Genomic DNA, 22,819 nt, shown 5'->3' on the forward strand with positions numbered 1-22,819 from the left:
GTTTAGAGCTCCAACAGGACCGGGTTTAGAGCTCCAACAGAACTGGGTTTAGAGCTCCAACAGGACCGGGTTTAGAGCTCCAACAGGACCGGGTTTAGAGCTCCAACAAGACTGGGTTTAGAGCTCCATCAGAACTGGGTTTAGAGCTCCTAACAGGTTAATGTTTCTAACATTTATCATATTGAAAACGTTAATAATCCGTTTCGCCGTCTGTCTGACGTCGCCTCCTGATGACGGCCTGAGCCGCAGTGATGGAGGAACATCTGGTTCTCGCCGTTGATGGTGGGTAAAACGAGCTCCTCCAGCTGTCGGCTGGGAGCTCAGCGTCTGTTTTCCACGCCGGCGCCGGTTATTCCACCTGCTGCCAGGTGTGATTGGGAGCGCGCCGCTCTCCATCAGGGCTGTCACGGCGAGCACGCTCAGTCGCTCGCAGACGAGCCGGTGAAGGATGGGAGTCGGAGCGTGCTCACGGCGCCGTAAACACTGGAACTTTACCTGATCCGAACAGGAGGATGGGTTTCTGTCTCCTTCCACCTGGATTGATGATGGTGTCCTCTCAGAGGTCAGAGGTCAGAGGTCACACACCCAGACTCTCACTGACTTTCATTGGATCTGAAACAGGAAGTGAAGGCTCTTTTTACCTCATATTTCCATCAGAACCTTTGAGGCTTACTCCCTGCTCTGTGGTTCTGTCTGCCTGGCTCAGGAAGCCAATAAATGAGCTCTGTTGTTCGACGCTGTTGGTGAGGAGTGTGGTGGTCGCAGGTGAGAGGATAATAACGGAGACCTGCTGGAGGAGACTCGTGTCGAGAGTTCGTCCTCTGATTACTGACTCGAGCTGACGGATGCTCCTCAGCCAACAGGAAGTCCTGATTGAATCTAAATAAAGACAGAACGTAAAGATTTTATTCACAGTGAAACAGAAAACAGGATTTCAGTTTTAGGATGAACTCAGGTCATTCTGGACCTGAAGGTAGAGGCACTAATGCACCCCCATACCATCAGAGAGGCAGGCTGACCTCAGAACAGTTCTCCTCTTTGGTCCAGAGGAGACACATCTTCTCTGCCTGATAGAGCTTTAAGCAGCGCGGTGAACTGTGTTTACAGACAGAACAGAACCAGAACCACCCTTGACCTTTGACCTCAGAGGATTCTTCACATCTGTAGATGATGGAGTCTTTCATTCAGGAACTTTAAATCTGTGGGAACTGACCTTTGACCTTTCTGTGCTCGTCGTAGCGTCCTCGGCAGGCGATCATGTAACTGCCCGTCCTTCTGTGGAGCTGCAGTTTGGTGGTAGTAGCTGAGAGTTTCTCAGGTTTCTTCTCTGGCTGCAGATTTCTTTAATAATCGTAGAAACAGATCAGAGTTCAGATGACTCATCTCTCCAGCGTCAGCCCACCTTGATTTTCTCTCATTTACTTAATTAGCGACACGATTACGACAATTAATCTCCGTTCCCCCGCCGCTCGGCGTGACGGCAGCAGCAGGAGGAGGAGGAGGAGGAGGAGGAGGTGAAGACGCTGCTGCTGGAACAAGCAAACAGACAAAAGAGAAGCTGCGTTCTTTTTACCGCCGGTTCTGTTTCCAGCCGGGTGGCGCAGCGGCTCCGTTCGGAGGGGGTTAATTAGGAGCTGCACGCTCCGACGCCTCCCTTTAATTAACGCCGGCTCCCCGAGCCGCACTGCTCCCGTTTGTTTGTCTCTGACTCACAAACAGCGGCGTCCGTGGAACGGCGTGGAGGTTCTCCGTGGCTGCGTGAACCCTGACACCACCGTCAGCCCCGAGCCGCCGCTTCTCCTCGACCGCAGAGGCAGAAAATAACCGGGGGAGGAGGCAGCAGAGCGAGCGACGATGAGGAGGAGAGCAGAAAACATGTTCTTCATCGGTCGCTCTGCAAGAACGAACCTCCTCTGGTCCGAATCAGAGGATTCATCTGTCTGTTAGCAAAATATCTCCTGAATGGACCTCAGACGGGACAGAACCAGTTTGTTTGTGTTGCAGTGTGAGCTTTAAGCCCCGCCCCCTCAGTGTAAACAAACAGGAAGTTGTTCTTATAAAAATAAAAGCACTCAGGTCGACTCTTCTTCTCTTCAGTTTTTAACACGTTCAGTTTATTGTGCTGACCCTCAGCTTCCTGTCAGTTCCTCTGTGTTTCTCTGAGTCGCTGCTCTTACAGGTTTTATTTCTCCTCTGATCTCGGCTGCTTTGACCTCCTGATGAAAGACCTTCAGATAATAGAAGTGTTCCCGTTGGAGCCGCGGGGGACGAGCAGGTTACAGGAACAACTGCTGACTGCAGCAAACGCCTCCGAGTCGGGAAGAGAACGCTTTGAACAGCAGGGAAGGGAAAGACCTCCACGAGTTCCGGAACAGGAACCTCAGGAGAGCCGGTTCTTTCATGAACTTTTATTGCTGACATGTTAGCTGAAGGAGAACATCAGACTCAGAGTCCTGCAGCTGCAGAACGCCTGGAGGTTCTGAGAGGAGAACCGAGTCAAGAACATCTGAACACAGGAGACAACGAGTGGACTAACCCCGGTCCTGTTGGAGCTCTAAACCCGGTCCTGTTGGAGCTCTAAACCCGGTCCTGTTGGAGTTTTGACATGAACTCTGCTCCATCAGGGAGTAAAAATGCTCCCTCTGGTGGTTTTAGGGGGTATTGAAATATTCATACACATAATGGGACCAAGAGATAAACAAAACAACAATGGCAACACATTTCAGCCTTTTCTGTTGTTTTTAAAACCTTTTCCTTCTAATAAGCTCCGCTGGTGTTCCTCAGGGCTGAGTGCTTAGTCCTCCATCTTATTCTGACTCGTAGTTTTATTCTTATTGATTAAAATCTCCATGTCTATAAAACCTACAGATCCCAGGACTTTATCTAAAGCTTTTCTTCCTATCATTAAACTCCTCTCAGACACGTCTCACCCTGAACTCTCCTCTAACGTCACCTTAATCCGTTCCTTTTTTTTGATTCTTCTGAATGTTGCTGTAAGTTTTTAAAGCTGGTAAATCCGTTTAAATGTGAACAATTCAATCTGCTTCCTGCTCATAAAGTGTCTGCCGTGTCGTCGTTAACGCAGATTGAACGGCCATGTTGGTTTTGGTGAGCAGGGCTGCCCCGTTTGCTCGGATTGTGGAGCGTCACTGAAGCGTTAGGAAAGACCCAAACCCAACCAGAATCCCAACGATCCGGACGGGCTCGTTAAATAAAGCTGCGTAAATAATTAAATCTCTTTACTGACAGAGTCTAAAACGTTGACGTTTGCTGAGAAGGTGTCGAGTTAATCTAAGTCTTAATCTTTTAATCTAATCAGAGATGAAGCTGATTTCTTCCTCATGAGTGGCGGGTTCTAAAGGTTCTAATGTAAGGAACGTGTCTGGTGTCTGAGGCACCTTTAGAGATGTCAGTAAGTTTGGATTTCTGGTTGTTACAGGTTCGTCCGAGCAGCAGTCGGTCTTTAAGGCTGTTAGGACTTCAACCAGCAACAGATGAGAGATTATTGAACTTTTATGGAGTGAAATCCTGTTTCTGACGTGGAAGGATCCGTGGAGCAGAACGTCGTACGACTGCGATGAAATTAGCTAAGATCTTGAAGAAATGCACGCAGAGAGGATTTGTTCTGTTTCAGACCTTCAGCTGTGATTCTCAGCTTTAACAGATTATTTTCTCCGGTTTGGAAACCTGTCAGAGCTGTGTTCGTTGACGGAGATCCGTGGAACGTATTTGGGGGTTTCTGGTTCAGGTTGTTGAATATTTGTCTTCACGCCGGCGGAACTCTGAGGGAGACTTGTGGCCAATTTGAAATTAACGAGCTCGTTAAGGGTTGCCTAGCAACAGAACTATAACTACAGAGAAGAGTGAGTGCTGCAGGCGGTAATGAGAGCAGGTGAGGAGGAGGAGGAGGTGAGTGGAGCTTTAAAAAAACCCCAACTGGACCCGAGTCCAGCAGGACCGTTAGAACCAGAACCTGAACAAACAGGCTCCAGTTTTAAAACTGTTTAAAAGAGCGCAAATTAAAAAAAATTTAACAATTGTGTAAATCTTTCATGTTTATATTTATCACCCGCTTCATCACTGTGAGATTATTGGAGGGCTAAACGTGATTCAAGATGGCCGCCACAGCTAATCAACCTTAGCGAACCTTAGTGGTTGTGGTCGGTGAGCTAAAATTAGTGCTGGTAGTAGCTGAGAGTCATCCCTACCTTCACCAGTAACCATTAAAGTCGACTCTGTTAGCAAAATATCTCGTGAACAGATTTTAATATTTAGCCGCCGCAGAGAAATCTCCAACTCTGACATCATCCCACGACTCTTTAAACTGATTCAAGATGGCCGCCACGAACACAAATGTGGCGTTCTGGTAGAACTGGACCCGGTTCAGGTCCAGTTCTGAGGTTTCGTTTTACAGGTTCTCCCGGCACAGAAACGGTTGTCCTCCTCTGCGGTGTCCCCCGTTAACTGTGGCGTTCCTCAGGGCTCCGTCTTCGGTCCTGGTCTCGTCTCAGGACACATCCGTCCTCTGGGGTCCATTTTCAGAAAACAAGATGCCGGTTCACTGCTTTTCTGATGATCTGCAGATTTATTTATCCCGTTGGCTTTTATTTTCCAAGTTTAACAGATTTATTTGTCTTTAATTTTGGTTTTATTTGTCTATATTTTAGTGTTGTATTAAAGTTGATTTTATAATATTTTCTGTCTGTTTTTAAAGCAGCTGTAGATCTCAGAGTCACATAAACTACTTTTCCTCGTAGGAAATAAAATAAATGTCCAAAATAATTTTTTAAATCCTGCAAAAACTTTATATTTCAGCGACACTTGGACGACGAGTCTGCAGAGAATTTAAATTCTGCAGACGTCGGGTTCTGTTCTTACCTGGAAAATCAAAAACGGGTTACAGAGAAACTGGACCGGAGAGGCCCAGCAGGAAACAGAACCGACTCAGAACCTCTCCGAGCTTCTTCCAGACACTGAAAAACCCCAAAACTGAGACGTTCCTTCAGAAGCAGAACCAGGTCCGGTTCAGTTTTCCTCTCCTGACGCAGTTCATCAGAGAAGAACTCCCGGCGCCGTTAATGGGCCCGCCTCGGCGTGTTTCTGTTTGAAACTCCTTCCTTCAGAATAAAAGTCGTAATTATTTCCTCGCTGTGGATAATTGGCGCAGTCACTGATTTTTCTTTAGAAATCCTCCAACATGAGACTTCAGCCGTCCGGTCTCCACCTGTCAGGAATTAAAAGCGAATGAGTTCCTTTTCTTCTGACTCATGTGAAATATTAGGAAGATGAATTTGGATCCAATTTTCCTAAACTGAGCCTGTGTGACCTTTACTTTGGGAAAAATGAGTCAAACTGGAGCTGCGGGCGGCGCTCGGCGAGAACAGAGGCCACAAACTGTCGAGTCATTTTATTATTCATGCAGCTACAGACGTCGGACATTACTTATACATTAGAGTCTGAGCTTGTTCTGTTTTAGCTTCCAATGGTCCATTATTTAAAGAGACAAGAGCAGAGGCCCGCAGTAATGTTTTAAAGATCACTGCAGAGACTTTCTCCTCTTAAATATTCCCTCCTGTCCCACCGGGACGCGTCCAGCTCCAACTCCGTAGGACATTAAAGGAAAACTGTCCTGATCATTTAGAAAAAATGACTTTGAACTGTTTGTTTAACTGTAAAACGTAGCCGGTGGTATCTGTTGTTCTCTTCATAGCTGCACGTCAGGAAACTCTCAGCTTCATGTCTGAGTTGGTTTCTAAAGGTTAGCCGTGGCGGCCATCTTGTCTTGGGTTGCCTTCTAACAGTAATCAGTTCCTCCAGTGACGACTTCCTGGTAGTTTAATTCTGATTGTTGATGAGATATTTTGCTAACAGGAGCAGAAATGGAGCATGTTTGTGTTTTAACGGCGTTGTTTGGATCGTCGACATGAACGGATCGGGCTGAAGGTTCTCATCCGTTCAGCAGCTTGTTTTCGTTCATTCGAGGTCAGATTTGAATAATCTTAGAACCCAGTAGAACCCGGTCAGTGTTCTCGTGTCCTGACAGGTGGAACCTTCTTCCTCTCAGGAACCCAACGACCTCAGTCCTCCCTGAAAAGGCTTTTATTTTAGTCTGAACACAACCCGTCCAGAGCCGAGCTGTCGGACCTCCCGCTGACCTGAGGTGACCCCACCTCCTAAATCTGTCAGCTGATTGATTAAACAACCATCCAACGTTTCTTTTTATAAATCTGTTATTCAGGAGTTTGTGAACACTTAAACCACCTTTGCATCTACTAATATAAGCTGTCAGCGTTTAAATGTTTTTAAAATTTTAAATCTGATTTATGGAGAAGAGGAGTAAATGATGAGACATGTTGTAACTGCATCATTCATTTCAATTCAGAGATACTTTATTAAAGGGAAATTAAATGTTGTTGTAGCTCATTGTCCTGGTTTTGTTAAAGAGTTGATGGCTGTGGACAGGAAGAGTCTCTTATAGCCGTCTGTCCCGATGTGTCCTCAGTCCTGGTGTCCTCAGAGCTCCACCAGGTGAGCCTTGCTGGCCTCCTGCGGAGCCATGATGGCTGAGCTCTGGAAGCTCAGGTCGGTCTGGAAGTCCTGGAGGATCTCCTGGACCAGGTGCTGGATGAGCAGCTCGGTGGACCTCTGGTCGTGGTGGACCTCCCTGAGAACCACGGTCCTGACCGGACTTCAGGGTTCTCATTTAACACTCGTTGTCATGGTTACGCTTCATAACAAAATGTCCAAAAGTAAAAAAGGTTTCAGTAAAAATCCTTCCAGCTGCACAGCATCCGATCCCGGAGTTAAACGTTCGGCTTCCTGCAGCAGGCGGCGAGTTTCCTGCAAGCCCGAGGTGTAAAGCGTTGATTTCTGGTCTCTTTGTTGTCGGCGCCGAGCTGTGGTTTTTTACGGGTGACGTTCGTCTGTCAGAGCTCGGCTCCGACAGGCAGCGAACAGAAAGATGCTTTCCTGCCTGAGCGTCGGCGGCGGGACGAGGAGTCTCCGCCTCCCTCTTTGTGTCGCCGCTTCGCTCGTCACTCAGGATGATTGTTTGTTTGTTTTTGTTGACAGATTCTGAGGTGATCTATAAGAACAGCAACGGACACGTCATCAAGTTCAACATCCTGACGAATCAAACGGAGATCCTCCTGAACAACGCCACCTTCGTAAGTCCGCTTTAAACCAGAACCTGAACCGTGACAGAAAGCTGATTTATCTGCAGTTCTTGTTTCTGTCGTTTCCACCAGGTGAACTTCAACGTGGCCAAATATTCTCTGTCTCCTGACCTGAAGTACGTCCTCTTCGCGTACGACGTCAAACAGGTGCGTTCCCCAGACACACCTGGGCTTAAACAACCAAATCATCCCTCAGGACAGCCGAGTTTCACGGTGTCAGTGAAGCCGCACCTGCTGGTTGCCGTGGTGATTCCCGCCGTTTCTGAGCAGCAGCTGGGGGAGCAGGAGGTCCTGATGGGAACTACGTCACCTTTCAGCTCCTTAGGATCATTTCTGTCTCCTCGAGCTCCGAACTGAACCAACGTTTCCGTCGGCTGACGTTCGGCTGCTAACGGAGCCGCAGAATCAGCTGCGAGCACGATTAGCAGCTCCCCCATCAGAACCGGAGGAGATGCTAAATGAGATATGCAAATCAGGCCCTCCAGTCCAGAGGGATCAGCTGTGAGGATTAGTGACACGGAGATTAATCAGAGAAGATTTACATATTTTGGATAAAAGGTTAAAATGTTAAAATAAAACAGCAAATAAAGCCGGAAGCTCCGGTCTGAGGAGGAGCTGCTGGTCTGAGGAGGACCTGCTGGTCTGAGGAGGACCTGCTGGTCTGAGGAGGAGGTGTGGATTAGCTGTGGCGGCCATCTTGAATCCCCCCTCATGTGGCTCCGTCTGTAATTAGCAGCTCTTTCTGTAAAACTGTCCCTCTGTGGGAGTGGGAGGGTGAATGGTTGTCTCCGTGTGTCCCCGTCCCCCGTCTCCCACACAGAGATGCCGGCTGAAAGGACGATAATGTTTTCGCCTCAGCGAGTGTACCTGGTCTTTGGTAACTTTTTAAGATCTTTTCTGGTAGACGCACCTACCTTAGGGGTCCTGGTGCTGGTCCTGGTCCTGGTCCTGTTTCCAGTCCCGGTCCCGGTCCTGGTCCCGGTCCTGGAGGGCCTCCATCCTGCAGGTTTCAGGTGTTCCTCTGCTCCGACTCACCTGATCTGATGACCCGAAGAGCTGCTGAGGAGCAGAGAAACATTTGCTGCATGGAGGTCCACCAGGACCAGGACCAGGACCAGGACTGGGACCACTGACCTACCTCGCCACGGTTCTCCTGATGGGGACCAAAGCCCAGTTCAGGTTCTGTTTGGTTAATGGAAGTCAACGATGGTAGAAACATGAAAACATCTGGACGGATTTCATGAAACCTTTTGGATCCAACCCAATTCAAGATGGCCGCCACACACAGCGTCTGTTCAGCCATTTTTACTGATATCGAGCTGGAGTGGTGGGGTAGTAGCTGAGAGTCGTGTGGGATGTTATTCTGAAGGCGGCGGGCGACGTGGTTTGTGTTTGACGGCGGCCATCTTTGTTCCTCATGAAGAAGAAAGGATGTAAAACGTGGGACGGTGCAGCAGCGGGTGGGTGTGACTGACAGCTCCGGAGGTTCTGCCTGGGTTCCACCTGAGGAAGACTTCCTGATGAAGAGCTCGTCAGCTGAAGCTCTCAGAACAGCAGCTAAAACTAAATGAGGAAAATCAGCTGAAAGTTTTTAACGGTTTGAGGAAGAAAATAAAGAAAAACGTTTTAAACAAAAGCTGAATGGTGACCTTTGACCTCTGAGGACAGGCAGGTCTTTATTTCCAGTGTGATTGTCTCCGTCCTCCACCCTCTCTGTCCTCCAACTCCTCTGTCTTTGTCCACCCCCTCTGTCTCTGTCCTCCACCTGTGACTCCGTCCTCCTCCTCCGTCTCCGTCTGTCCTCAGACGTCCTGTCTCTCAGACAGAATGTAACCGTCTTCAGCTGCAGATGTTGCTGACCGGGGAACATCTGGCCGCCTGTTTCCTTTGATTGTTTTTTGTCCTCATCTCGTGTTTTTTGTCCTGCAGCGTATCTAACGTCCTTCTGTCCCCGCAGGTCTACCGTCACTCCTTCATGGCGTCCTACAGCATCTACAACGTTCACACTCGGTGAGTTTCTGTTCCAGATGTTCCAGATGTTCTGACTCAGAGCAGCGGACCTGCAGGACAACCTGCAGGACAACTCTGTCTCTGAAACTAGTTAAAAACAAAAAGTCTCAGATTTCCTGCTGGAATCTCACTGAACGACCAGCTTCTGTAAAAACGTTCCTGAGAATAAATTCCTGCGTTCTTATGAGTGAGTTTAGTCCCAGTTTAGTCTCAGAGTGTCTCAAAGTGTCTCAGAGTGTCTCAAAGTGTCTCAGAGTGTCTCAGTTTCTTCTCTTTCTTGTCTCCAGTTGGATAAAACTCCGATCCTCCTGATTCTGAGCTTCTGTTCTCAGCTGCCGGCTTTGAAAACCGTCTCTTTGTCTCTTTGTCTCTTTGTCTCTTTGTCTCCGTGGTTCCTAAAACTCTGACAGTTTTGAGGGAAAATTTGTCGCCCTGATCGTTTGAATCACGTTTAAAACTCAAGCGAACAGGACTGCAAGTCTCTGAAGTGTCTCTGAGACATTTTAGAGACTCCCTCATGAGTCCTTTCCAAGATTGTCTTTTTGCCCTCCTGGAAACTAAATTTAGACAGCTGGAGACAGTTGGAGACAATTGGAGACAGTTAGAGACAGTTTTAGATGGTTGGAGACAGTTGGAGACGATTGGAGACAGTTGGAGACAGTTGGAGACAGTTAGAGACAGTTGGAGACAGTTGGAGACAGTTAGAGACAGTTTTAGATGGTTGGAGACAGTTGGAGACGATTGGAGACAGTTGGAGACATCCTCAGCCTCATGCTGTGGTTGGTGTCTCTCTGAAGTCGTCGTTTCGTCTCTGAAGCGTCCTGCCGACGTGTTGGTTGGAGGGAGGGACAGTTACGCTCACCTGGATGGCGCCGGGGTGACTTCCTGTCTGAGATACGGAGACGAGCTTCATCAGAGCTGCTGCTTCTTCTTCTTCTCTGTTTGAGGCGTGTCCATCTTTGTGTTTCAGGGAGGTCTGGGAGCTGGACCCCCCCGAGGTGGTCAACTCGGTTCTGCAGTACGCCGCCTGGGGAGTTCAAGGCCAACAGCTGGTGAGAACCGAGACCTTTCAGGGTCCAGCTGCTGTTTGTTCCACAGCTGCTGAAGAACCCGAGGAGAACCTCAGGTTGGACCAACAGACACCTGCAGCAACGGAACCTGAGGCAGAACAGGGCTGAGCCGGAGGGGTTAAAGGGGGCGTGGCTTTAAGTTAAAGAGGGCGTGGCCTCGGGTTAAAGGGGACCCTGATGGAGCTTCTTTTGGGTCTTTTCTACATTTTTATGAGCTCAGGAACTTCAGAGTTTCTAGTTTTAATAATTTCTCTAAAGTGTGAATCTGTGATAAATCAGATAATTAGTTCTGCAGGTTCCACGCTTGACGTTCTGCTGCTAATCAAAGGTTTAGTTGATCCAACAGAACCTGCTTTAGATGAAGGTCTTTTCAGGAAATTAAACATCTTTAACGGGCCACATCTGGATCTGATCCATTTCTGTGTAAACTCAGAAATAAATCAGATGTTTGACGGATGAAAGCATTTTAAAGAGAACCCAAACGAAGGTGCAGAACATCAGCGAGGCGGCAGGTTTTAGAACCTGACTTTATAAAAACAGGTTGGGCAAATTTACATCAGAAAACCAAACTTTAAGAGTGTTTAGAACCGATTATAAATGTGTAAAACTGTGTTTCTGTTTGGAGCATTTCCTGCTCAGCTTTAGAGGTGACAACTATAATTAAATGCAGATTAGCTTCCATCTTTTTTTATTTTGTTTTGGCTCAGCGGAGCTTTGTTGTCGACAGTTCTGTTCGTGTCTGCGAGCAGCTGCTGAGGATCCAGCGGTTCCTTTGGTTCCTGTAGTTCCTGGTTTGGTTCTATCAGAACCTGCAGCTGCTGATGGATCCTGGTTCAGAACATCAAACTAGGATCTATTTATTATTTTTTGTTATATTTGATGATCCGGCTCCAGTTCCAGGAGACTTTTCTGCTTCCTGCCTGATTTATTCTCAGCTTATCTAAAAATAAGACTAATTTCTAAACTTGGTTCTTTAGTTTGAATTATTTTAAAGAGAGAAATGACTAAAAATCAAAACTAAAGTTGGACAAAATTCCTACAGATCCAAAATAATCCAGACTGGGCTTCTGGTAAAACGTCTTCATTATTTTAACTTTGGTTAAATTCTGAATAAAACAGTAAAAAAAAGTAAAAATGTTTTTTGCTGATAAAAGAGAATTACAATAACTCTACGACATAAGTTAAATTTATGATAATTTTACCAGTGGTATGTAAAATATATTACATATCAGGCAGCAGTTTTACTTCCAAACTAAAATACTTTAACTTCCTAACTTATTTACCGAAATAAAATCAATAAAAACAAAAAAAGCTTAAATAAAATAGAACACAAAATTTTAATTGTTTATGCACTTCCTCAGCTTTTTATCCCGATTGACACGTGATTGTGCCCTTGATGAACAAAATGGCAGTCAGAATAACCATTTAACCCTAAAGTGACAATAGTAAAAAAGTTTATTTAAAAAGAAAATAAACATTTGAATGAAGCATTTTTGAGACTTTGGTCTTGTTCTCATTAATCCAGTCAGAATAATCTCATTATTCCAGCTAAGATTGTTCAAACAGGTAAATATTTACACCTTTTCATCGGAGCCCCGCCTCTAAAGTTCTGAACTGTCCCTTTAAGCGCAGGTTCGGGTGATTCTCGCTCCGGCCGCTAGAGGGCAGCAGCTGCGGAGCGGCGCTGTTCACCTGCGCGGTTAGCATGTTAGCTTCGTAGCACAGCCAGGGTAAAGAAAAACTGCAGAAAACCGGAAACGCATTCTCGTCGGAAGTTCGGCTGTAGTTGTGTTGCAGGTGAGTGAAAGTAGCTGCGATCAGCGGGTTCTTCTTTCTGCTGTTTAGTTTTGTTTTTTTAAACTTTATTAAAAAAAAACAAAAAACGAGCGAGTTTGTCAAACAAGATGGCGGCTCGTGTTGAGCGCGGAAGGGTGACGTCACCAGCAATCAGCGTTTCAGTTACAGGTTTTTGTATTTATCGCGTTTTTTAAGTTGTTTCATGACTGAACTGTAAACTTTTAGCACAAATAAGATTTTATATTACTTCTAACGTCTTCAGTTTCGTTTTTAAGTCAAATTAATTAAGTGTTTGACCTTAAATTTGCTCCTAAAAGGTAAATTAGGTACATCAGGTAATTTCTGCTTCAATATGTTTATTTAATCTTTAAGTTTTACAGGTTATAGCTAAAATAATAAATGATAAACACTCATTAATGCAGTTTTTACCCATCAAAAGGGATATTAAGTCCATATTTTGTCACTGAAGATTTCAGTCTGTATATTTTAAATTAAATTACTGTAACATTCCAGCTGCAGATGGTGGAAAATTACATTGAAGGTATTTTTAAAAGGAGCAGTTTCTGATAAATCCAGTTGTTTGAGGATAAAAGCAGAATAATGAAGTTTTTATTTATTAACACTTCTGGGCGTCGGGTCGTTTTCGTCCAGCTGGGGGCCCGTTAGTTTAATCTAAAGTGGAGTGGGCCGCGAGCCGTCCCCCTCAGGAGCGTTTCAGGCGGAGGTCAGCCTGGAGCCGGCGAGGACGTAACCATGGCGACAGTACGCTTCAGACGAGCCTCGCTGCGTCACCTTCCTCCTCTTTGTCGCCTGTGAGCAGTCAGTATCTTACCTGCTGTAGACGACACCTGAGGTGTAAATCTGAGCAGATTAACGAGCTAACGGCTCAGTCCTGCACTGAGCAGAATCAGAGACTGCCCCCCCCCCAGAATCCAGATAATCTTTGGAATTAAATATAAACAACCAGATAATTTAAAGCTGACGGGGGAAGATTCAGACTAGCCGTTAGCTCATCAGTCTGACATCAGTTACCAGCAGCAGGTAAGATATTAACTGTTCGCGTCACGATGAGCAGAGTGTCCCTTTGTGTCTCTGAAGTTCAATTAAATCAACTTTTTACCAACATTTCCTTCTTAAAATCTGCTTTTTTTTAAGGAACAACTGTCCAACAGTCGAGTTTGATGCGTTTTATTTAAGGAAAGATTCCCAGATTCCATCGTCGGCTCTTCTGTCTCCACAGATCTACATCTTTGAGAACAACATCTACTATCGATCCCACGTGAAGAGCAACTCCCTCAGGCTGACGTCTTCGGGGAAGGAAGGCGTCGTCTTCAACGGCATCGCCGACTGGCTCTACGAGGGCGAGTTTCCGAGTGTTTCCGAGTTTTCCCGAGTGTTGCCGGGTGTTCCCAAGTGTCAAACCTTTAAACCTCCTGCAGCCGAGCTGATTTAGCTGGAAATCCTCGTGTTTATAAACAGGAATATTTTAGCAGAAAGAAGTTATGAAATATTCATCATGTTTGTTCTGCTGCAGATATTTTCCCTCTGGGCGACGAGTCGGTCTGTTTGTTTTATTCAAACACAAACTGTCAGTTTTATCCGCCTCTCTGGGGGGAAAGTTATTTAAATCTGTAACTCAAACTGTTTTTTTTTATTCCTTCTGGTGTTAATTATCTTATGAATTATAATTATAGAACAATAAGTGATGGTTGACCCCGAATTGGAGCTTAATTGAACTCCTTTTTCCTTCTGCTTCAGCGTGTCTGTGGGTCCATTAGGGACAGTATAGAAATGCATATTCTACATGAAAGGGCAATTAGACCACATTTTATACCATAAAGTAAATTAATTATGAGCTTTACATTCTGTTAGAGGTTATTCTGGAGGTTTTATCACCAATTAGTGTCTGCAGCTGGTTCTGAATGTTCTTCCTGTGAACAGAGGAGATCCTGCAGACCCACGTGGCCCACTGGTGGTCTCCGGACGGGGAGCGCTTGGCCTTCCTGGTTCTCAACGACAGCCTGGTGCCCAACATGGCGTTGCCTCGTTTCACCGGCGCCACGTACCCGAGAGGAAAGCAGTACCCCTACCCGAAGGTACGGCCGCGAACGAGAGCAGAAACCTGGAACGATGGAAAGAAGAGTGGGCCGAAGCAGCTAGGATTCTGCATTTTGGTTCAAAACATCGTGACTCAGAGTCGAACGTCTAAAGTTGTTTATTTAAATTTAAACTACGATAAAAGCAGCGAGGTTCGTAACGAATGTTTCTGCGCAGCGTTTATGTAATCCTCAGCTCCGAGCCGAGCACTAACCCGTCGTGTTGTGTAACTGGAGGTCAGGAGGCTGATCTCCATCTATAATTCAGCCCAAACCACTTAAAGTTGCAGCTCTGAGTCAGAACTTCCTGTTCCTGCAGGCGGGCCAGCCCAACCCGGCGGTGAAGCTCTACGTGGTGAACATCTACGGGCCGACGCACACGCTGGAGCTGATGCCCCCGGAGACATTGAAGCTGCGGTGAGCTGCTCTTTCACAATAAAAGTCCCTCCAAGTCCAGGTTAACAAACACCATGACTGTGAGTGGGGAGTGGGCGGGGCCTAAAGCCCCACGTCTGCAGTAAGAAGACTGGTTACAAAAATACAAGCTGGCAGCTTCCAGAAACCGCTCCCTGCTGGCTTTTATAAACGGACTCGTTTCTTGTTGAATTTTATAACATTTTTATTACGACTCTAAAAGACGCCGGACTGCCAGCCGAGGACCGGAACGATTCCTTAACCGGCCCAGATATTAGCAGCTAATTCAGTCATGAATCATGTTTCCATGAAGGAACAGAGAGGAACCACTGCAGGCTCAGAAACATTCTTCAGATGTTCCTGGAGGGAAATCACTGAAGAAACAAGACGTCCTGTTTTCTTCTTCTAAACCTTCAGGGTCTTTATATCCTGAAGGAGCTACAGCAGGGGTGTCCGGTCCTGGTCCTGGTCCTGGTCCTGGTCCTGGAGGACCTCCATCCTGCAGGATTCAGGTGTTTCTCTTATCTGAGTGAGGAGCAGAGAAACACCTGAAACCTGCAGGACCTCCAGGACCAGGACCAGAACCAGGACTGGACACTGTCCTCGTGTCTCAGCCGGTGTTTTCTAGAGGAAACCTTAATGTTGGAGGACTCAGACCGGCGTGGTCTGGATGTCCTCTGAGACGTCCTCTCATGTCCCAGTTTGTCTTCACAGGGAGCACTATGTGACCATGGTGAAGTGGATCAGTAAGACCAGGACGGCTGTGCGGTGGCTGAACCGGGCCCAGAACATCTCCATCCTGACGGTGTGCGACACCACCACGGGCGCCTGCGTCACGGTGGGTGTTCCCTCCGCCGCCGCCGCCGTTAACGGGTCTAACAGAGTCCTGCACCTGTTTTTGAATGCGTCACCTGTTTACAGAAGTTCAGCTCAGCGTCTGACCCAGTCGAGGCAGTTCAGTTGGATGTGGCGGCCATCTTGAGTTGTTTTTATTCAATGATCATTTTCATCAAGTTTCATTAGAATTGATCCAGTTGATGAGATATTTTGCTGACAGACAGATTCAGGTGGCTCACCATGGTGTGGCGTTCATACCTGGGCGGAGCTTATTAAAGACGCATTTCTAACATTTATTAAACGCACACCAACCTGGAACCCCTTTGGTTTCCACAACAAGTCTGATTTATGACCTGCTTGGCTTGCCGTACGTCCACCTCTCGCTCTGACCACCAAGACCACCAGGACCACCAGGGTCATCAGGACCATCAGGATCATCAGGCCCACTGGGACCACCAGGATCTTCAAGACCACCAGGATCATCAGGACCACCAGGGTCATCAGGATCATCAAGACCACCAGGGTCATCAGGACCACCAGGAGCACTGGGACCACTGGGACCACCAGGGTCATCAGGACCACCAGGACCACTGGGACCACCAGGGTCATCAGGACCACCAGGATCACCGGGACCACCAGGATCATCAGGACCACTGGGACCACCAGGATCTTCAAGACCACCAGGATCATCAGGACCACCAGGGTCATCAGGATCATCAGGACCACCAGGGTCATCAGGACCACCAGGAGCACTGGGACCACTGGGACCACCAGGGTCATCAGGACCACCAGGACCACTGGGACCACCAGGGTCATCAGGACCACCAGGATCACCGGGACCACCAGGATCATCAGGACCACCAGGATCACCGGGACCACCAGGATCATCAGGACCACTGGGACCACCAGGATCTTCAAGACCACCAGGATCATCAGGACCACCAGGGTCATCAGGATCATCAAGACCACCAGGGTCATCAGGACCACCAGGAGCACTGGGACCACTGGGACCACCAGGGTCATCAGGACCACCAGGACCACTGGGACCACCAGGGTCATCAGGACCACCAGGATCACCGGGACCACCAGGATCATCAGGACCACTGGGACCACCAGGATCTTCAAGACCACCAGGATCATCAGGACCACCAGGGTCATCAGGATCATCAGGACCACCAGGGTCATCAGGACCACCAGGAGCACTGGGACCACTGGGACCACCAGGGTCATCAGGACCACCAGGACCACTGGGACCACCAGGGTCATCAGGACCACCAGGATCACCGGGACCACCAGGATCATCAGGACCACCAGGATCACCGGGACCACCAGGATCATCAGGACCACTGGGACCACCAGGATCTTCAAGACCACCAGGATCATCAGGACCACCAGGGTCATCAGGATCATCAAGACCACCAGGGTCATCAGGACCACCAGGAGCACTGGGACCACTGGGACCACCAGGGTCATCAGGACCACCAGGACCACTGGGACCACCAGGGTCATCAGGACCACCAGGATCACCGGGACCACCAGGATCATCAGGACCACTGGGACCACCAGGATCTTCAAGACCACCAGGATCATCAGGACCACCAGGGTCATCAGGACCATCAGGATCATCAAGACCACCAGGGTCATCAGGACCACCAGGATCACTGGGACCACCGGGACCACCAGGGTCATCAGGACCACCAGGACTTCCTGCTCTGTTGCGGAGCTTCAGCTCTTTAGCTCCACTCTTCATGTTGGCACCTTCATCAAGATGAACCCAGATGTTTGTGGTTCTGTTGGACCGTCGGTCTGTCAGAAGTTCTCCTCTGGTCGTTGTTTGTTCCTGTTGAGCAGGAGGTCCAGCCCAGACCCTCATTAACCTCCTCAGACTTCGGAGGAGATGAAGGTGCTGAAAACTTCTCTGAAAAACCATTTTTGATGTTTGCTCCACAAATCGACTCCGTCTTCTGCAGAATTATCGGATGACTTCATCATCGCTCCGATTCGCCCCGTGTGACGAAGATCAGACTCCGCTCTGAGGCTGAAGGTCATCACATGTTGTCCGTTTGGTGCAGGAAGTTCTGGACCGACCCGGTACCTGTAGAGACTCTCCCGGTGTGGATCTTTAATCAGGACGGGCTTCAGAAGAATCAGACGGTGTTAAACGTCTCGGGCTCGGCGTGGACGCTCAGCGGCGCCCAGAACCGCGCTGAAGCCGGCGAGCCGCCGGAACCTTCTGACAGAAATATTGATAAAGTTTGTCTTTAACAATCGCAGTGAATTGTTTGTTTTGTCTTTCAGAGACACGAGGAAAGCTCGGAGCTCTGGCTTTCAAAGCAGGTAAAGTTTGAATTTATTCGTTTTTTTTATTTCTGTGAAGGTTCTAAGGAGGTTCTCTTCAGACCCGTCTCAGTGGAGAAGGAATCATTAATTTATGATGAAGATATTTGACCTAAAACTAACCCCTGATCCGGTCCTGTTGTTCCGTCTCTGAGCTCAGATCTGTGGTGGGGGAACATTATTATCTTACTGTTCTCTGTTCTCCAGTTCATGTTTTCACCGTCAAACGTTCTCCCTGCAGAACCAAGAACCCATGTTCTCCAAAGACGGGAGCCGGTTCTTCCTGACGGTTCCGGTGAAACAAGGAGGACGTGGAGAGTTTCACCACATCGCCATGTTCACAACTCAGGTGAGTTTCAGGCTTTTATTTTGAAAGGCTTCCTCTGGTCGGAAACAAAAAGCAGCTTCATTTTATTTTGTTAATTCGAGAACGTTCCTGTCTCATGTTTGCCCTTTTCGTTGTGATCTCCCAGTTCAGAGCGGATCAGAACGAAGTCCGACATCTCACCTCGGGGAACTGGGAGGTGACGAAGGTCGTCTCCTACGACGAGAACACCGATAACCTGTGAGTTCACGCCGACGCCTCAGACCACTGTAGTGAGGGTAGGGAGCGTGCTCATCCCGGGTGTTTCTTCCTCCTCAGGTACTTCCTCAGCACCGAGGGATCGTCACGAAGTCAGCAGCTTTACAGGTTCGGCTTTTTATTACCGTCCTTCAGTTGGTCCTAAACTCAACGTTCTCGACGTTCTCCTGGCTTCAAAGATCCGTTCTAAACACATTCTGAGCGCAGAGAGAGGAAGCTGCTCTTCTTACTGCATTAATGAACTGTAAGAGGAGTCAGCTCCTTCATCCTGTTTCTCCTCTTCCTCCTCCCTGCTCCTCCTCCGTGTTCCTCCTCCCTGCTCCTCCTCCTCCCTGTCCCTCCTCAGTGTGAAGACGGTGGGTCTCTTCACTCGGACCTGTCTGACCTGCAGGCTGAATAAAACTCACTGCTCCTACTTCGACGCCGACATCAGCGCCAACAAGCAGCACGTCCTCCTGCGCTGTAAAGGTAGGCCGCCGCCAGCGTTACCGCGGTTACGGGAGGGAGGTTTAATTGGGCGTGGTTTAGAGGCTGTTTCTGACCTGGTTACCATGGTGATAAGACAGGACCAAGGACACCAAACTACAGATGGATATATGATGGATTCAGTAAATGTATATATTTAATCTGTTATTTACAGCCTGAATAAACCTGATGAACTCATGTGAAGCTTGATGAGTTCATCAGAGGACCTGAAACTGGAGAGGTTCTACTCTCAGCCCGGTGGGTTCTGGTTCTGAACGGGTCGGTGAGGAGAACCTGAGGAACCTCAGGAACGTTTCTTTCTGTGTGACCCACACAGAAGCAGGACGGAGTAACGAGTTCAGACATCCAGTTTTATTTTTCATAGTTTGTGTTTTTGTCCCTGTCAGGTCCCGGAGCTCCAACTGTGATTTTATACGACCTCAACAGCTCCAGTAAGTGACGGAGAAACGTTTGATACTTCATGACTCATCAGTATCATTTAAACTCTCTCCTGGTTTTAATCATTGTTGCTTTTATGGAAACCAAACCTCAGACAGATGTTTCAGTAAATATAAAACATCTGTAGATTCGGTCCTTCTTCCTCCAAACTTCAGCAGCTCAACTCTTCTCCAGGTTAGTTAAGATAACTGAGCTTTAACCAGCTGGTTTAATTTGAAATAATTAGATTTTATCAGCTAAAAAGGGACGAATCCGTGACTAAATCCTGAAATTCATTAAAATAATTTATTTAATACTTCAGAGGTCAAAGGTCAGAACAAACCAGCAGGTTGATAAGATTCATTTCAGGTAGATTTTATTTCCCTGACTTGAGGAACCAGAGCTGGATTTATTTTTAATCCTGAGGACACCTGCCTCGTCTCCGGCCGTCTCTCGCCGTCCCCCCGTCCTCCAGAGGTTACAGCTGTGCTGAAGCAATCTGCCACGGGTTATTTGGACAGAACCGCCCTCCACAGCTGGGGCTCTGTAATGAGACGTCCATCAATTCTGGTTTTATTTCCATTCAGATTAGTTTGTTCTGAGGCGGCGGCGGTGTTTTCAGTTCTCAGATTAAATTAATCTGTCAAATAACAAACTGCATCAAAGCTTTTAGGTTTTTAATAAGGTTTAGATTCACACCGATGTTTTCAGCTCCAAACAGTCTAAACCAGGGTCCTGGTCCTGGAGGACCTCCGTCCTGCAGGTTTCAGGTGTTTCTCTGCTCTGACTGAAGACCTGCTGAGGAGCAGAGACCGGATGGAGGTCCTCCAGGACCAGGATCGCTGGTTTAAATGGACCCACCAGACTCGGGTCAGTTTCCACCCTCTCAGCGGAGCTCCTTCGTCTCCACAGGTCACTACGTTCTGGAGAACAACTCGGTCCTGAAGGCGGCTCTGAAGTACAAACGGATCCAGCAGACGGGCTTCAGGACCGTTCCTGTAGAACATTTCGGTGAGGATAAAGGTTTTCAGTTTCCACTGAGTGGATCGGAGAAGCTTCAGGTCTTTTTTTTACTCCGTTTTGTGTAACTTCTCCACAGATTTACCTCTGAAGATCTCCTACCCTCCGGACTTCTCCGAGTCTCGTCATTACGGCCTCCTGCTGATGATGTACGTACAGAACCTCCTCAGTTTGGAGAACCGGGTCCTCGTTCCCTCGCTGGTTAAAAGCCTCCATCTTTCTGTTCTGTTTGCAGCGAGGGCGCCCCCGGTGGTCAGACTGTGAGTGACCGGTTCTCCCTCAGCTGGGACTCGGTTCTGGTCAGTTCTGACAGCGTGGTGGTGGCCCGCCTGGACGGGCGGGGCAGCGGCCTGCAGGGCCAGAGGATCCTGCACGAAGTCCACCAGAGGCTGGGGACGGTGGACGTTCAGGACCAGATCGCTGCGGTCGAGTACGACTCCGAACGTTTTTATCTCGTCTGCGAAACTAAACATTAATGAGTCGTTTAGGAAGAGTTCCACCTGCGGGTCGGACGATAAGGAAGCAGATCAGTAAGTCGAGGTCTTTTAACGTGTTTTTGTTTTCCCAGATACATGATCAAGTTTCCGTTCATCGATCGGACACGGATAGCGGTGTTTGGAAAGGTGGGGCAGTGAGTCGTAAACTTGTCTTCTCGGCCCGGTGCGAGCTCACAGCTTGGCTTTGTTGGTCCTGCAGGGTTACGGGGCGTACCTGACGCTCATGATGCTCAGGTCCACAGACAGCCTGTTCAGATGTGCGTGCGCCGTGTCGCCGGTGACCGACTGGAAGCTCTACGGTGAGGAAGACGAGCTCACGCCACACCTGCACCAGGCGTCGTGAAGCCGCGGAGTTTAAAGCCTTTTATTTGTTCCTTCCTGTTATCTGGGCCTGGGGTGACAGCAGCAGCTCCGTTAACGATCCATCACTTCTCATTCACAGCGTCAGCGTTCTCGGAGCGGTACCTCGGCATGCCGTTACGAGATGACAGCAGATATCAGGTTCGTGTTCTTAGCCTCCTCCTCCTGCTGCTGAGCTTTGAAAGCACATCATCTCTGACACAGTTGAGCTCCTGCAGCTGTCAGGCTCAGTGAAGCTCTGCCTTTGTTTGTGTTGTTGTTGTTTTGTCGCTCAGGTAAAGGCTTCCCTGCCTCTCAGGCCTCAGATGTCATGTTCAGCTTTAAACACAGAACAACGTTTCTCTCATGATTTGTAGAAAGAATTCAGGCCTAGAAAACATCAGCGAGGTGATGGGCTCATCTCATCCTTGATATGAGGGAGTAAAAACAAACAGATGTAGAAGAAGACGATTGTAGAACGTGGTACGGATCAGGTTGAATCTAAAGCCAGCTCCTTCCTGTCCTCCTCAGTTCTCCAGTTTGCTGCAGAACGTCCAGGCTCTCCGGGAGCAGAGACTGATGCTGGTGCACGGCACGGCAGACGGTGAGAGCGAATAAATCACACAAACAATAAGTTTCCAATCCGGGGAGGTAATGAGGCAGATCGTTTTTAATCAAAAGACAAAAGAAAAGCTGCTAATCTGAATTGATGCTGAGGAATCATGCATGTCGGCTTTGTGTCCGATTGTTTTTCTTCCAGCCAACGTTCACTTCCAGCACACGGCCGAGCTCGTCAGGAACCTGGTGAAGGTCGGGGCCAACTACTCCATGCAGGTGAGCGGCTGCTTCCTGGCTTCAGTTATTTAGTGCGGAGCCCACCGGGACCAGCAGAAATAACAGCAATATAAAATGTTTTGTTTCTGAGTTACAGTATTCTCTGGACTATAAGGCGCTCTTAAAAAGCGACAGGGCGCCTTATATATGTTAGCAGTCGTGATGTTTTAGTACGACTTTGGTGCTTACTGCATTAGGGCTCAATTATAGTTGCCCATGGCGGAGGCTTTTATTTTGACGCTTACGTCGGTGAAGTATTCTCTGAAAGGACGGGCTGTTTTGTTTCACTTAATGCGCCTTATAGTCCGGAAAATACGATAACTACAGGATAATGTGCAGTTTAAGGTGGTTTCTTTTATTATTCCTGTTTCAATCCTTCACAATAAGAGCCTCCAAACAACCTGAGACTCTTATTGTGAAGGATTGAAACAAGACGCCTCAGATGTAAAAACAGTCGGGTTCATGTTTCGTTTTTGATCCAGAGGTGAAGCTTTAAAATTATATTTCTGCTGTTTTAGAGACGTTCTAATGCTGCTGGACCTCAGCCGTCCAAACTTCTGTCCGGTGTTTTCATGCCTGAGTTGTAGCTGAAACACAAAGATTGATGTTCTGATCCAGGCTGACTGAAGGTTTAATATGGACTACATCAGACAGAATATCCCTTTAAAAAAGTGGGGTTTTCCATATTTTGATATTTGAGGACTTTTGGCCCTGATTTTGTGTAGGGGGCGTGGCCTCATGAGTGACAGCCTAACAGAGAAGGAAGGAGGCTCTTGTCACTCATGTTGCCTTCAGGAAACGTAGGAGCTGAGAGAATTGTGGCTCAATCCTTTCTATCCACCATCTGTCAGTGACTGAGTTCACCGTAAAAACGTGGCGCCGTTAACATGGGAGCAACAACGCTTTA

The 22,819-nt window shown here is 47.9% G+C and overlaps 1 protein-coding gene across 1 annotated transcript in view; it reads left to right on the forward strand.

The window, feature by feature from the left end:
• LOC108243472 (inactive dipeptidyl peptidase 10) overlaps positions 1 to 22,819 on the forward strand; it is a 96,771-nt gene that overhangs the window by 72,497 nt on the left and 1,455 nt on the right. Inside the window, exons 4-25 of the mRNA XM_017428928.3 lie at positions 7,072 to 7,166; positions 7,248 to 7,322; positions 9,133 to 9,185; positions 10,156 to 10,237; positions 13,293 to 13,413; positions 13,994 to 14,148; positions 14,468 to 14,565; positions 15,277 to 15,400; positions 17,698 to 17,736; positions 17,978 to 18,085; positions 18,210 to 18,301; positions 18,380 to 18,427; positions 18,666 to 18,787; positions 19,192 to 19,236; positions 20,135 to 20,233; positions 20,322 to 20,391; positions 20,478 to 20,672; positions 20,811 to 20,865; positions 20,939 to 21,038; positions 21,182 to 21,240; positions 21,610 to 21,682; positions 21,839 to 21,912. Coding sequence (XP_017284417.1) covers positions 7,072 to 7,166; positions 7,248 to 7,322; positions 9,133 to 9,185; positions 10,156 to 10,237; positions 13,293 to 13,413; positions 13,994 to 14,148; positions 14,468 to 14,565; positions 15,277 to 15,400; positions 17,698 to 17,736; positions 17,978 to 18,085; positions 18,210 to 18,301; positions 18,380 to 18,427; positions 18,666 to 18,787; positions 19,192 to 19,236; positions 20,135 to 20,233; positions 20,322 to 20,391; positions 20,478 to 20,672; positions 20,811 to 20,865; positions 20,939 to 21,038; positions 21,182 to 21,240; positions 21,610 to 21,682; positions 21,839 to 21,912 — 1,982 coding nt within the window. The remainder of the gene's footprint in view (positions 1 to 7,071; positions 7,167 to 7,247; positions 7,323 to 9,132; positions 9,186 to 10,155; positions 10,238 to 13,292; positions 13,414 to 13,993; positions 14,149 to 14,467; positions 14,566 to 15,276; positions 15,401 to 17,697; positions 17,737 to 17,977; positions 18,086 to 18,209; positions 18,302 to 18,379; positions 18,428 to 18,665; positions 18,788 to 19,191; positions 19,237 to 20,134; positions 20,234 to 20,321; positions 20,392 to 20,477; positions 20,673 to 20,810; positions 20,866 to 20,938; positions 21,039 to 21,181; positions 21,241 to 21,609; positions 21,683 to 21,838; positions 21,913 to 22,819) is intronic.

The sequence above is a fragment of the Kryptolebias marmoratus genome, linkage group LG6 (assembly GCF_001649575.2).
Source record: "Kryptolebias marmoratus isolate JLee-2015 linkage group LG6, ASM164957v2, whole genome shotgun sequence".
NCBI lineage: Eukaryota > Metazoa > Chordata > Actinopteri > Cyprinodontiformes > Rivulidae > Kryptolebias > Kryptolebias marmoratus.